At 39.2% G+C, this 15,056-nt stretch overlaps 1 protein-coding gene across 1 annotated transcript in view; it reads left to right on the forward strand.

Annotated features, from left to right (window-relative positions):
* COL6A6 (collagen type VI alpha 6 chain) overlaps positions 1 to 14,058 on the forward strand; it is a 125,039-nt gene extending 110,981 nt beyond the window's left edge. Inside the window, exon 35 of the mRNA XM_012556973.2 lies at positions 11,907 to 14,058. Within this exon, the coding sequence (XP_012412427.1) occupies positions 11,907 to 12,096 (190 nt within the window). The 3' untranslated portion in view covers positions 12,097 to 14,058. The remainder of the gene's footprint in view (positions 1 to 11,906) is intronic.
* Positions 14,059 to 15,056: the final 998 nt, after the last annotated feature.

A 15,056-nucleotide genomic window follows, 5' to 3' on the forward strand; every position in this document is an offset into this window, starting at 1 on the left:
AAGGATGCCTGCTTTCACTACTGCTATTCAGCATTGTGCTGGAAGTTCTAGACAGAGCAACTAGGCAAGAAAAAGAAATAAAAGGCATCCAAATTAGAAAAGAAGAAATAAAACTATCTCTATTCCCAGATGACATGATCCTATACCTACAGAAAATCCCAAAGAATCCACAAGAAAGCTACTAGAGTTAATAATTGAACTTAGCAAAGTTGAACAGTACAAGATGAACACACAAAAATCAGTTGTGTTTCTATACACAAGCAATGAATAATCTGAAAAGGAAACTAAGAAAGCAATTCCATTTATAATAGCATCTACATGAATAAAAGACCTAGGAATAAATTTAAGCAGGGAGGAGAAAGACTTGTTCACTGAAAACTATAAAACATTACTGAAAGAAATTAAAGAAGACTTAAATGGAAAGACATTCCATGTTCATGTACTGGAAGATTTAAATATTGTTCACAGATTCAACACAATCCCTATCAAAATTGTAACACCCTTTTTTGCAGAAATGGAAAAACTGGTCCTCAAATTCATACAGAATTGCAAGGGGCCCTGAATAGCCAAAGCAATCTTGAAAAAGAAGAACAAAGTAGGCATACTCATACTTTCCAATTTCAAAACACTACAGAGCTACAGTAATCAAAACAATGTGGTACTGGTATAAGGATAGATGTATAGACCAACGGAATAGGATTGACAAACCGGAAATAAAACCAATTGATTTTCGACAAAGGTGCCTTGTTCATTTAATGGAAAAAGAATAGTTTCTTCAGCAAATGATGCTGAGATAACTAGATTTCCACATGCAGAAGAATAAATTTGGACTCATACCTCATATCATATATGAAAATTAACTCAAAATGTATCAATGACCTAGATATAAGAGCTAAAACCATAAAACTATTAGAAGACAATACAGCGATAAATCTTCAGGACCTTGTATTTGGCAATGGATTCCTATACCACACAAAAAGTGTGAGCAACAGAAGAAAAAATAGATATACTGGACTTCATCACAATTAAAAATTAAAAACTTTTGTTTATCAAAGGACATTATCAAGAAAGTGAAAAGACAACCTATGGAATGGGAGAAAATATTTGAAAATTTTATATCTAATAAGGGCTTAACATCCAGAATATATGAAGAACTCCTACAATTCAACAACAACAACAAAAATCAACCCAATTAAAAACGGGCAAAAAACTCAAACAGGCATTTCTCCAAAGAAGATATACATATGGCCAATAAGCACATTAAAAGATGCTCAACAGAGACCATGGTCTCAGGGGACATCTAGCTCAATTAGCATAACATAGTTTATAAAGAAAATGTTTTACATCCTACTTTGGTGAGTAGCATGTGGGGTCTTAAAAGCTTGTGAGTGGCCATCTAAGATACTCCGCTGGTCCCACTCCATCTGGAGCAAGGGAGAATGAAGAAAACCAAAGACACAAGGGAAAGATAAGTCCAAAGGACTAATGGACAACAACTACCACGACCTACACCAGACTAAGTCCAGCACAATTAGATGATGGCCAGCTACCACCACCTACTGCTCCGACAGGGATCAAAATAGAGGGTTCTGGACAGAACTGGAGAAAAATGTAGAACAAAATTCAAACTCATAAAAAAAGACCGGACTTTCTGGTCTACCAGAGACTGAAGAAACCCAAGAGCATGGGCCCTGGACGCCCTTTTAACTCAGTATTGAAGTCACTCCTGAGGTTCACCCCTCAGCCAAAGATTATACAGGCCCATAAAATGAACAATAATACACGTAGCTCAATCATGTATAGGAGACTAAATGGGCACACTAGCACAGGGGCAAGGATAAGAAGGCAGGAGGGAACAGGAAAGCTGGACAAATGTAAAAAAATTGGCATAGAGGTACTTACGAAGATACATCACTTGGGGATAGGAGTGGTTGGCAAACAAATGTAGAAGGCGTGAGTTATTTGTGTAAAAATACAGTATTGATAAATGTATTAGAAATTTCAAGGGCGTACATTAAAAAGAAAAATATAAAGTAGCTAACTACCAAAAGGGAAAATAAAAACAAACACAACACAATAAATATTTTTAAATAAAAAGGCCAGAAAGGAAAAAAGGTATAGAACACCAAATAGAAGGCACAAAATAAGACACAGAATCAAATTCATTTAAATATATTGATAATCACAATAAAAATACATACACTAAACATGGCAGTTACAATCAGAGATTGATGGACTTGATTTTAAAAAGAAAACAAAATCCAGTATTAAATGTTTTCAAGAGACACATCCACAACATTAGGAAATGGGAAGGCTGAAAGTAAAGTGATGGAAAAGATACACCAGGCAAACATTAGAAAAGAAAATTGGGACAGCTAATTAGCAGCCCTGGTAGTTAAAGGGATCTACTGCTAACTGAAAGGTCAGCAGTTCGAAACCACCAGCGGCTCCACAGGAGAAAGATGTGGGAGTCTGCTTCCATAGAGATTTACAGCCTTGAAAACCCTGTGAGGACTATGAGTGGGGATTGACTCAACAGCAATGGATATATTAATATCAAATACAATATACTTTAACAAAGGCATTTTAAAAAAAAAGCCATTTTTTAGATGTAAAGAGGGTCAGTACATGAGTACAAAGTATTAAATTTGTGAGGAAGATATAACAATTCTGAATTTGTAAGAGGGCAATAAAATAGCTTTAAAATATAGAAAGTGAAAATGGAAAACCTACAAGGAGAAATTGCCATTGAGTCATCATTAGTGTTGGAGATTTCAATACACCAGTTTGATTATTGATAGGTCAAGCAGACAAAAAATTAGTAAAGATAAAAAAAATTTAAATAAATAGCAAACTTGATTTAATACTCATATCTAGAACCCTGCACAGAAAAATTAGAAATCCTTCTGAAGAAAGTATAGAACATTAACAACCACTGAATCAAGGTCAAGAGTTTACATGTGTTCATTGCGCAGTTTTTAACTTATAAAGCAAGTGTCAACAAATCTCTAAAACTTGATGTCATCACAGCACATTAACTGACCACAGTGCAATTATGTTAGAAATTATTAACAATAGTTTTAAAGCCCATACATTTGCAAATCGAAAATATTTTTCTAAATAATTAATTGGACAAAAAAATCATTACAAAAACTTAAAAACAGTTAGAACTGTAAAATAATGAAAATGCTGCATACCAAAACTTATGGGATGCACCAAAAGTCTTAATTTAGGAATGTTTATAGTCTTAATTCTTATATTAGGAATTTTTTTAACCCAAAAAGCAGCTAATGAGCTAGGCATTGCACTTAAAATGTTAGGGAAGAAAAAAAAGATAATATACCCAATGAAAACAAAAGGAAGAAGATAATAAGAGTAGAACTTAATAGAACATTTTTAATTAAGATATAAGAGTAAAAACAAAGGTAGAAGTTAGTTTTTTAAAAAAATTAACAAAATAGACAAATTGCAACTACAGCAAGAGAAAAAAAAAGGTCTAAATAAACAGTATTGGGAAAACAAAAAGAATAGAACAGGGATTCAAAAAGATAGTAAGAATACTATAAATAACTTTATGCCAAAAAATTTTAAAAATAAACAAGAGACATGAGCAGGCATTTCACAGAAGTGTAGATCTGAATGGCCTGTAAACCTATGGAAAACTCAACTTCATTAGTAATTAGGAAAATTCACAAGATACCATTTATACCCAGCAGATTAGCAAAAGTTAAAATGTTTGACAATGCCAAATGTCTCAGAGATGTGGAACAACGGGAATTCTTATATACTCTCAGAAAACCCATTGCCATCAAGTCAATTCCGACTCATAGCAACCCTATAGGACAGAGTAGAACTGTCCTGTAGGGTTTCCACGGAGCAGCTGGTGGATTCTAACTGCCATTAACAGCCAAGCTCTTAACCACTGTTAAAACCACTTGGGAGCCCTGGTGGCGCAGTGTTTAAGAGCTCAGGCTGTTAACCAAAAGGTCAACAGTTTGAATCCACCAGCTGCTCCTTGGAAACCTTATGGGGCAGTTCTAGTCTGTCCCATAGGGTCACTATGAGTTGGAATTGACTCAACAGCAACGAGTTTGGGGTTTTTTGTTGTTGTTGTTATAACCACTTTGGAAAACTTTCTGGCAATATCTACTAGAACTGAAATATGAATATCCTATGATCCAGAAATTCTCATCCTAGCTATATACCCTAGAGAAGAAACGTTTGCACATGGGCCCCAAGAGAATGTACAAGAATGTCCATAACTTTCACTGAAAACACAGTAAAATATTTTAATTTTTAAAAAAAAGACCTAATTAGAGAAAGGGATGATTACCCCACTACTTCTCCATTTAACAAACCAATTTTGCCTATTCTCAAAGAGGCAAATAGGAAGGGATAAGTGCCACCTCACAGTGGATTACTGAAACCTTGATGCCGTGGCTCCATGCAGTAACACCCCCATACTCAATACCCAGTATTATTAAAATGACTGCCTCCATCCAATCAGCAATCAATAAATATTTTTCAAGTATAAAACAAAAGAAAGGAGGAGTGTGCTGTCACACAATTAGGGTCACATAACAATGTGTGTGTAAATGTTTGTATGAGGAACTAACTTGAGCTGTAAACTTTCACCTAAAGCACAATAAAAGAAATAAATAAAAAGAAAAGAATGTCCACAACAGCATCATGCGTAATAGCAAAAAAATATATATATATAGTGGTATATACACAAAAGAATAAAAGACACTAGTTGAATTAACAAACTAAAGCTACGTGCAACAACATTGAACACTTACAGAAAAAATAGAGTGAAAAACAGCAAGTCTCAAAAGACTATATACTCAACATGATTAGTGTAATTGGTGCCACTGAATTGTACATGTAAAAAAATGTTGCACTGGCAAATGTGTTCTCTATTTTTTTACAACAATAAAAAAATACTATATATTGTATGAAGCCAGGTTTTATAGAACAGGGTAAACTACACCACATATTGCCTATGAATGCCTGCACATTTTTTTTTCCTACAAATACATACAAATTTCAGAATACTCAAAGAGGAAGGTTAGGGAAGGGGATTAGGGAGGAACACACGGGGAGATGGAATGGTACTGTGTTCTAGAACTTAAATTGGGTAAAGGGGGTTCAAGGGTGTTTATTTTTCTATCAGACTTCAGGATATGTCTGTAGCTATATAGAAATATATATAATATATCCTGCATGTAGAAATATTAGTCACATCTTTAAAAACTAAAAACAATTAAAATCAAGCAGTTAAAGTGTGTGTTTCTGTGGAAATCATTCTGTAGTAACACACACAAACATATCTGGCCGCTGACTAAAATCAAGCTTACACCAGTCCGGGAAATCATAGTTAGACAAACACCTTTGACAGTGTGACTACTTTTATCGTGTACTGTTTACATTTCTGGGTAGTGATCAGGGGAGGGGGCACTCCCAATCCAGAAGCCCCAGCTCAGAGCCTCTGAGAAGCCTCTGCCTGGAATCTTTCCTCGCCTCGACTTGAGGCTGGGGAACTGTCCAGCAGCAAGTACTTGCTGAAACCAAGGCTGAAACAGTCCAAGAAGGGCAGGGCTCCCCCTGCTGCAGGTGTCTGGCACCTCAGAGGGAGGAAATAGACGCGATGCCATGCGTGGTGACTCTGGGAGGCTGGCATCTTCAGTACGGAGGACGCGTTAAAGCTGGCAGGTATCTCCATGCTGTCGCTTAGTCGGGGGTGGTAGGGGCTGCAAGCAGACCAGCTTCATGGGCATGGGACCAGCGCAGCCCAACCAGGCGTTCAGAAGGGCCCCGCACCTGGGCTTTTGGTGCTTTGCGATCGCTATTAATAATTTCACCTTTTGTGTTTTGTAAGTAAAGTCCAATGGGACAATATCTCATGTGCGGAGTGGGGTGGGAGGAGGGAGATGGAGTCTCCGTTCACTCTTGATCCTGCCTCCCACTGCCTCCCCCAAGACAGATTATTGAGGACTGCTCCCCGTCTCCTGGCACCGTTCCCTCCCAGGCTGCCCACCCAGTGACCACTACCGCCTTGGCGGGGTCCTGGATACAAACACGAGGAGGCTTGGAGTCAGGCACGCTCCCTGCAGAGTCTTAGGACAGGGCAGGTCAGCAGCTGTGCTACCCTAAGCTGGTGGTGCCATGGCAAGTTCAGCAGGTGGCTAGGCAGGAGTGAGCCTCTTGCCCACCTCCATCCAGGCACCTAGCATGTCCTAGCAACGAGGTTACAATGCTGACTGTGGGTTGAGATGATGGGTTGTGGGGAGGAGAGATCTGTGGCTCTACCTCCAGGGGTGTCGGACTGGGGGCGGGTGGACCCCAATGCACAGCCAAGTCATGGGGCAGGGCCCCTGAGACCGTCTGCACTCCGGGCAAGTGTCCCCATGCTGAAGGAAACCAATATTGAATAGCAAATAAACACTCTCCGTGATAGGTCAAGAGAGAGAGACACCACAGAGGAAAGAAAAAAGCTTTTGTTCTGCTTTTTGAACTAGGGGCCCCACATTTTCATTTTGCACTGGGCTTCACAAATTATGTGGCCAGTCATGACTGCAAGGGCAAATGCAAGAACCAACCAACATAAATAAAAGGTATTTTTGGAAACCATTCCCACAATGCTTTCTGATTGAAGATCAATAAAAGTGGGAAGAGGGGATTCACAGAGCTTTGGCATGGGAATTTCTTCCCCCCTTCTCTATCTCACAGTAGATACGGTGGAGGCTCAGCTTCTCTTATGGATTCAGAATGGTGAAGTGCAAGGAAATTGCTGCGGCATCAAGGAATTAAGACATGAAACTCATATCACTGTGTGTGTGAACTCCCTCGCGGTTAGGCTGGGACTCCCCAGGTCTTCTCTAAGTGACCAAAGACTGTAATAAAAGGTAACAAGCCACACAGCTGCTCCTGCAACTCCCTGCTTGAGCCATTCAGAGAAGCGAGACAGAAATGAACACACAGGACTGAGGGAGCTGAGAATGCCTGCTAGGGAGGTCTGGCCATAAAGATGACTTGTCAGGTCCTCAGAATGACTTGCATAAGAATTAGATCATTTTGCTATGAGATTTTGAGAAATACAGGTAGAAGATGATACTTATCAAAGGCACTTAATCAACCACAAGCAACCTGGGAGACAGATGGCCAGTGAGGGTGAGATTGCAGGGCAGCCTCTTTGTAAGCACTTAGATCATCCGCTTAGAGACAATAAAAGACAGAAAGCCACCTGGTTATTGCTTTACCCAGGCAGGGAAGCACTTGTGCCAAGTCTTTAAAGCGGATGGCAGACCAGAGCCAGAACAACTGAATTGTAAAAATGGACACAGTCACCAGTGCCATATGAATAATACATCTGTTGTAATTCTGCTTTCCAAAGTATGTTTCCTGACTCATAAGATATGTATTAAGCTAAAAAGAATTCTGGAAATAGAAGCGATCGTGTCTGAATTTTCTACTCCAATGCATCCAGTCAACTAGTAAATGCAGCATGCAGCACGGCCGACTCCTGATTATCTGCATGAATAGAGGAATTTGTGATCGCAGAGAACTGAAATCTATAGTTAGTCCCACCCACCTCATTTTGTCTAGAGTTTGCCACGTCTTGCCTTATCATACAGGCTTTACTAGAACTGGACACAAGTTAGAAAATGAATTGACTGGTATTTCATTCCTGATTCTTTCTCCTGACTGCTATTGTTGGAGTTATCAATCAGCAAAGAAGTATCCGAACAACACAGAGGAGGACAAAGAGAAAGAGAAAGTCTAGATGATGCCCCGACTGAGTAATCAAATGATTCTTATTAAAGGTTTATCAAATACAAACTCCTATGCATGACAGAGGGAAAAAATTGAAATTCAGAGATATGGTATTTAACATACTCAAGCCTTTTGACAATAAAAACATCTGAAGGACAAAAAAAAAAAAAAGATAGCAATGTTATGCTATAGAAGCAGTTACCAAATTACCAACTTTTCTTAACGAAAGGGAGGGTGATAACAAAGATTACTAAACTTGCCATAAAAAGCAAAAAAAGGAGATCCAATGGAAAGGGAGGAAAAAAAGAGACTAGTATAGATAAGATATACTCAATCCACAAAAACGCTGTGTTTCAGACTCAAAGGAATGCACTCTGCATGATCAGTGGAGCCATGTTCTGTGCACACAGACGATTATGACTTTGGAGAATTTGACTTCATAATATGCATATATTCTTGAAATTAATTAGAAAATATGGGGGAATCTGGAAGGCATTATGCTGAGTGAATTTAGTCAGTCGCAAAAGGACAAATATTGTATAAGACCACTATTATAAGAACTCAAAAGGTTTACACACAGAAGAAAACATTCCTTGATGGTTACGAGGGTGGAGAGGGAGGGTGAGGGGTATTCACTAACTTGATAGTAGCCAAGAATTATCTTAGATGAAGGGAAGGACAACACACACTGCAAGGGAACTCAGCACAACTGGACTAAACCAAAGCTAAGAAGTTTCCTGAATATACAACCAAAAACTTTGAGGGACAGAGTAGCAGGGGCAGGGGTCTGGGAACCATGCTTTCAGGGAACATCTAGGTCACTTGGCATAAAAAAGTTTATTAAGAAAATGTTCTGCATCCCACTTTGGTGAGTGGTGTCTGGGGTCTTAAAAGCTAGCGAGCGGCCATCTAAGATGCATCAATTGGTCCCAACCCACCTGGAGCAAAGGAGAATGAAGAACACCAAAGACACAAGGAAAGTATATTAGCCCAAGAGACAGAAAGGGCCACATAAACCAGAGACTTCATCAGCCAAAGACTAGAAGATGGTGCCTGGCTACCACCAATGACTGCCCTGACAGGGAACACAACAGAGAGTCCCTGATGGAGCAGGAGAAAAGTGGTGTGCAGAATTCAAAGTCTAGTAAAAAGACCAGACTTAATGGTTTGACTGAAACTGGAGGGACCCCGGAACACATGGCCTCCGGACTCTGTTAGCCCAAAACTAAAACCATTCCTGAGGCCAACTCTTCAGACAAAAATTAGACTGGACTATGGGACATAAAATGATACTCGTGAACAGTGTGCTTCTTAGCTGAAGTAGATACATGAGACTAAATGGGCAGCTCCGGTCCCGAGGTGAGATGAGAAGGCAGAGAGGGTCAGAAGCTGGTTGAATGGACACAGGAAGTCCAGGGTGGAAAGGAGGAGTGTGCTGTCACAGTATAGGGAGAGCAACTAGAGTCACATAACAATGTATGTATAAATTTTTGTATGAGAGACTAACTTGAATTATAAACTTTCACTTAAAGCACAAAAAAAAAAAAAGGAAAATATGGGGAAGAACAAAAATCAGGGAGTGTGAGAAAACTGTATTTGCACTGAAATTTAGTCATGGCTGCTATTCTTGGTAACTGGGAGAAGTTTGTTGGTCAATTTAGGACGTCCCTAATACCACTGGCAGAAGTTAATTGGGGTAAACTCTGAGATTTAAGTTTCAGAAGCCCAGACATATAGTACGTAATGCATGGAGATTTCAGGGTCTATGTAACATATGTTGGTTTGATGTCTCCTTTACCCCTAAATCTCTTTATAGGTGAAGATAAAAGAATGTGTGTGTGAGAGAGACAGAGAAAAACAATTATAGTTTAAATTCTTTCTATACCTTTCACTGTACTCATTTTGTAAATATTGACGTTTGCTTGGTTTGTGAGTGAGGTCAGATTTTATAGCTTGGAGAAACAGAAAAATCCAAATGTGAAGAAATGGATCATAGTGAATATTGCCACAGTTTCTTTGTCTCTACATTTTGAAGTTCTCTTGAATCATCCCTTGACCTTAATTCAGCTAATTGCTGAGGTTTATCACTATTGATAAATCTCTCTCTTCTCGTGCCACCAGGCTCTCACGCATTCATTCTATGAGTATTTATGAAAAGCCTGCCATGTGCCAGCCTCCTAAACCTTCTTAACTGTCCAAACTGCCCCAGGCCATCTGTCTTCCTGCCTTCCACTTCACTTTCTTACTCCAAATATCTTGATAGTTCTCTATGGTGTCCTGAATAAAAACTTAGTTTAGTGAAAGTAACACTGGACTCTTAGTATCAGAGAAGTTGGGTTATAGGCCCAGCTCTGCCACTGACCTTCACCTTTATGCACCTGAATTTCCTCATCTGTAACCAACAGAGAAGCTGGAGGCTTCAGTTGTTGTTCACAAGATGGGTTATTTAATACTTGAAGAAACAAGGATCACTCTAGTGATTTGCAAGCTGTTCAGCTATAAGTGGTGGGGCTGGAATATAAGCATGTTTTCAGACCCAATGGTCCTTCCACCACATCCCTGTAAAATGAGGTTGTCTAAAATGGCTTCCTTCCTGCACTGTCCAATACAGTAGCCACTAGCTACATGTGGATATTTAAATTTAAATCAGCTAAAATTAAATGAAATTAAAAATCCAGTTCCTCAGTTGCACTAGGCCACATTTCGAGTACTCAATAGCCACATGTGGTTAGTGGCTGCCATACTGGACAGTGCAGATTATAGAACGTCTCCATAATCACACAAGGTTTTATTGGACATTCTATAACGTCTAGTCAGCACTGACTTCTATGACTACCTGACTTCTCAACCTGGCACTCAAGGCCTTCCAGAGTCTGACTCTAGCTCTCTTTCACTGCTGGGTTACTCACTACTCACAATCAAACTCTACGTGCCTGCCAGACTGGGCTCTACTTTACATCCTCTACACAGTGCCTCCCATAGTAGGCATTTAGTAGGCATTTGGAAGGATGGATGGACAGATGGCCGGATGGATGGATGGATGGATGATGGATGGCCGGAAGGGAGAGAGGGTGGAAAGGAGTGGCATTCATTCGTGTTTTCATTAAACAAATAATTATTATCTACTATGTACTAAACACTCTCCTGGAATCCTGGCATTACTGTAGTGAACAGAGAAGATCTTGTGAAACTTACTTTCTGTCTGGGTGGGTGGAAGAGTAGAGAACAAATCATAAAGTGGCTCACAAGTAAATAAAAATTCAATACCGAGTCCTATGAAGATAATAAGGATGTGCTGTGCTAAGTGACTAGGAGCATGTCTTAGTCAGCTAGTGCTGCTATAACAGAAATACCACAAGTGGATGGTTTTAACAAAGAGAAGTTTATTTCCTCACAGTCAAAGTAGACTAAAAGTCCAAATTCAGGGTGTCAGCTCCAGGGGAAGTCTTTCTCTCTCCGTCAGCCTTCTCATCAGTGCTCCCCCGGACTAGGAGCTTCTCGGCGCAGGGACCCCTGTCCAAAGGACACGCTCTGCTCCTGGCACTGCTTTCTTGATGGTATGAGGTCCCCCTGTCTCACTGCTCACTTCTGTCTTTTATATCTCAAGACCTTGCCTCAGGATACAATCCAATCTTGTAGACTAAGTCCTGCCTTACTAACACAACTGCGGCCCATCCTCCCTCATTAACGTCATAGAGGCAGGATTTACAATTTATAGGAAAACCACAGAATACCAGGAATCATGGCCTGGGGGACATAATTCAATTCATGACAGAGCAGGACTGGGATTGGGAACACTTGAGATTTGACGGGCTCTGACCATTTGAACCTAAATCTGAATAATCAGAAGGAGCCAACCATATGAAGATCTGGGTGGAACATGTTCCATGAAGAGAAGATTCTGCTGCTGAACTTATGTTTTTACATACTTTGACAAAACTTCTCATTTTATAGCCTCTGCTATATGAGCTAGTGCAAATTCTTGGTTTAACAATCTTAATGACCATGGAGGAGGGATGCAACACAGCAATGGGTGCAGCCATTCATTTAGGAAGGAAGACAGATGAATATAGTCTACTGAAGTTGAAATGGCATTTATCTCCTATGATGTTTCTCTTCTTTTGCTTGTATAGCTTTGTTCCTGGACCATATAAAGCCACCCTCAGAAAAGGTGCATTACAGGAGGCAAACTTCTTTCAACATAAAAAATATCTTTCAAGAGTACCAAGAGGCGGCAAAGATGATGCTGTTCAAAATTTTACCAGAAGCATATCCCGTACCTTTAAAAATGGAACAAAGGTGATAAAAACTGCTTCCAAATGACATAAAGGGAGTGCTCAAACAATTTAGCTTTAGGAAGCACGGTAAGACTTTGGACTTACATAATAACTAAATCCAAGCCCAGTGCCTGAACCTTGGGCAACTTTGTATTTCGCTATCTGCCTGAATCTGGAGGTCCACTCTGGAGTGTTGAACAAGTCACAGGTTGTAGGTTATCAGGTAACCTGACTCCTTGCACTCATTGGTATTAAGATATATCTTGCCCATTTATTTGACCACCCCTGACAATTCTAGCACTCTTGACACTGTTATGTTCAAGAACTGTTATCATTAGAAGATGGAAGAGCAAAAGAAGTCTACTGGAGATATAATTTGAAAGTAAATTTTAAAAAATGCATTGATGGTGTACAAGGGCCAATGCTATTTTTTTAACTATAGGTCTCTTTCCAGTCCATTTTCTGTAAACCAAGTCTTCTTCCTCAATTTAGTACTGTTTAATGTTCATCTGTTTAACCAGAGGTATTTTTTAATGTTTTGGTCTGCTTTGACGTTTACCCTAAAAATTGATGCTGTTTTGTGTCCTATTTTCAAAAATATGAACTTCTATGTCTATTCCATTTAAATGCACTGTCCCTCTGTGGACTGACCAGCCCTCGGATGGGCTTGTGCTGACAGTTTCCTCACATGTTCTGCAGTTGTTTGTTTAGACATGTGAGAAGCAGAGGGTAATTTTCCCCAGCTCCAAATTCTCCTTAGCTCACCAAGAAACTCATTAATTCCTCCAGAACATAAATTATCACTTTTGAGGTGGAAGTTCCCTCTTCATTATAGAGCTTCCTGCCTGGCCATTTTGGTGGATTTTTATTTTTTCTTTCTCATTATGGTCATTTATTATTTTCCACTAATCCATATTTTCTTTAGACGAGCAAGCAAAGACACAACTTATCATGGGTGAAGCTCTAGTTACTCTTACTCATCAGGTAGCTATTTAGTCTTTAGTGAACAGCACCAAAACGGATTAGCAGAGCTCCAAAAAGAGTTTATATGTACACTTACTGAGTTTGGAAAAGGTAAGAAAATTGTATTGTTTTAATCTACAAACCCATACAAGGCTGCAGAGATGCAGAAGAGATCAGAGTGAGCTAAAGCAGGAAATGTCTTCAAAAACACCTAGCCTCTAGTAGCATTCTCTGACAGCGCTCTCTCTCCTCACATCCATGCACAACACATAACTAATTCTCAATCTTGCGATGGGGCATGTTCTCAACAAGTAAATGCCAACATAGCATGACTGAATTTAGACGCAACATTAGGACCTTACCTGAAATTCTAAGAGCTGGCTCCACACATGGTAGCAATGGCCCTGCTAGGCAGAGTATCACCCTCTTGGGGAACAGGTCCTGCTTGAATGGTCAGATGATTAACAACACTAAAGACCAGTAGGTGCAATCCGATCTTCTCTTTTCTATGCCTCTTTCATAAAACCTGGTAAAGAAGAGCCATCGGCAGTATTTCTTTTAACCACTTCTGCCATCCATACTCAGGCAACACCATAGATATAGTTCTCAATTAGTTCAGAGGAGCAAGAATCCCAAAGAGTTAAACGTTATACATATTCATACTCAGGTAACAGAGAAGAATAAAGCACATCAGGTTTCTTCATTTTTCCTAAGTGGTGCTTCAAATTTCAAGTACAGGAAATTGATGAATAATATTTAAGAAATATTTTAATTAAAAGGGATTTTTCTGGTTAACTTTGGTTTAAGCAAAAACCCCTTTCTTCTGTTTATTTTTGGAAATACTTTTACAATGTATTTGTCTATTTTGTTCTGCATTGGTAAGTAAAGTACACCAAACAAATATTCCCTTGGTGACTGAGATTATTTCAGCATTTTGGGTCAGCTTTCTAATCATTAATCTGTAAGGGGTTTAAAGCATACTAATTGCAAATTGAAATTCCTTTTTTAAAATAAATTCCCAATATTAGCATTTTGGAGCCCTGGTGGCACAGTTGTTAAGATCTTAGCTGCTAACCAAAAGGTCAGCGGTTCGAATCCACAGCCACTCCTTGGAAACCCTATGGGGCAGTTCTTCTCTGTCCTATAGGGTTGCTATCAGTTGGAATCGACTCGACAGCAACAGGTATGGTTTTTTTGGTTTTATGAGCATTTTCTATGATTTCCTTCTTTCTCCTAAAAGTGGAACGCAGCAAAAATTAAAGGTTGAGTGCAAATTACATAAAACCTTATTTAAACTAAGAATCACACAAATAAGCACTAATGCTTCCTGCATACCATTATCTCTATGAATCAAACTTTAAAAAAAAAAAAAAAAAGTAGACGTCAAAAAGACATGCAACTCAACATGGCATCAGATTTTAATACTCAGTAACAATTAAACCAAATGACCTCTTAAAAAGGAGGGGATCTAGGGAGACAAGAATGGGTGGGAAGATAAGGAGAAAAGGACTGTATCTCAGTCAGCCCACTCCATTTTTTCCTTGGCACTTCCCACCATTTATCAGGCCTGTAGCTTATCTAATGCCTCCAGGCCTGAAACATAGTCTCAGCAGAGCAGTTTATGTCTTCAAAAAAATTTTCCCCAATGCCTGCAGACTCTAAATCCGACTCAGTAGCTAGAAACCCTGTAAATATGGTCTTCACTGACTTTAAGGGAAGTAGAAGCAATGTAACATGACAATGACAAATCTGTAAATTCTACCAACCCACTAAACTCTCTGGCCTAGTCAGATTCTGTCACTCCTAACTTTGATCTTTATGAACAACTGGCGTTTTCCAATAGTTTTGTTGTTTGGCTAAATGCTTTATCTAAACGCTAAGTGTATTATATCATGAAGCCAGACATATGAACTGTAAACTGTCACGTTCCATAAGTGAATTATAGAAAATTAATTATTTGGAGTATTTTATAAACAACTAGTAATTTCCCCATGCTCTGATTATCCAAGTTTTTGGCTTTGCAAACCTATGTAACTAATTTCA

This window comes from Trichechus manatus, unplaced genomic scaffold (assembly GCF_000243295.1).
Source record: "Trichechus manatus latirostris isolate Lorelei unplaced genomic scaffold, TriManLat1.0 scaffold00084, whole genome shotgun sequence".
Taxonomy (NCBI): Eukaryota; Metazoa; Chordata; class Mammalia; order Sirenia; family Trichechidae; genus Trichechus; species Trichechus manatus.